Source organism: Haliaeetus leucocephalus, unplaced genomic scaffold, assembly GCF_000737465.1.
Source record: "Haliaeetus leucocephalus isolate CR32 unplaced genomic scaffold, Haliaeetus_leucocephalus-4.0 Scaffold312, whole genome shotgun sequence".
Lineage (NCBI taxonomy): Eukaryota > Metazoa > Chordata > Aves > Accipitriformes > Accipitridae > Haliaeetus > Haliaeetus leucocephalus.
In genome coordinates this window covers 84,608-85,204 of record NW_010972748.1, presented here as the reverse complement: position 1 = coordinate 85,204, position 597 = coordinate 84,608, and the positions used below count along the sequence as shown (strand labels likewise).

At 74.0% G+C, this 597-nt stretch overlaps 1 protein-coding gene across 2 annotated transcripts in view; it reads left to right on the top strand.

The window, feature by feature from the left end:
- The first annotated feature begins 238 nt into the window (after positions 1–238).
- Positions 239–597, top strand: part of DNAJB1 (DnaJ (Hsp40) homolog, subfamily B, member 1) — a 3,107-nt gene continuing 2,748 nt past the window's right edge. Inside the window, exon 1 of one of the 2 annotated variants that reach the window (XM_010571232.1) lies at positions 239–522. In XM_010571232.1, coding sequence (XP_010569534.1) covers positions 312–522 — 211 coding nt within the window. In that variant the 5' untranslated portion in view covers positions 239–311. The remainder of the gene's footprint in view (positions 523–597) is intronic. The other variant, XM_010571233.1, reaches the window with a different exon arrangement.

The window sequence follows — 597 nt, the reverse complement described above, 5'->3', positions numbered from 1 at the left end:
TTGCCACGGGTGAGGGTTGCCATGGCGACAGGACAGCGCTCTCCTCCCGCCCCGCCCCCTTCCCATGGCAACAGCCGGCGGGGCCGGGTGGGCGGGACCCGCAAGGGGGCGGTGCATCACCGACGGCCCGCCTCTCCTTTCTCCCCGCCCTCTCCCCGCCCCCGCCGTGACGCGGCGAGCGAGGGTTGGCCCAGAGGCGCGGGGGCGGGGCCAGGCGGGCGGCGGGCTCTGGAAGGTTCCGCCATCGCCTCAGTGAAGCGGCGGCGGCCGGAGGAGGCGGAGGGGGGCGGTCGGCGGCGGCGGTCGGCGGGATGGGGAAGGACTATTACCGCACGTTGGGGCTATCGCGGGGCGCCTCGGGGGAGGACGTGCGGAAGGCTTACCGCCGGCAGGCCCTGCGCTTCCACCCTGACAAGAACAAGGAGCCGGGGGCCGAGGAGCGCTTCAAGGAGGTGGCCGAGGCCTACGACGTCCTCAGCGACCCCAAGAAGCGGGAGATCTTCGACAAGTACGGGGAGGAGGGTGAGCGGCGGCACCGGGGTGGGGGGGACGGGGCAGGACAGGCAGGCTGGGAGGGGGCAGCAAGGAGGGAGGGTG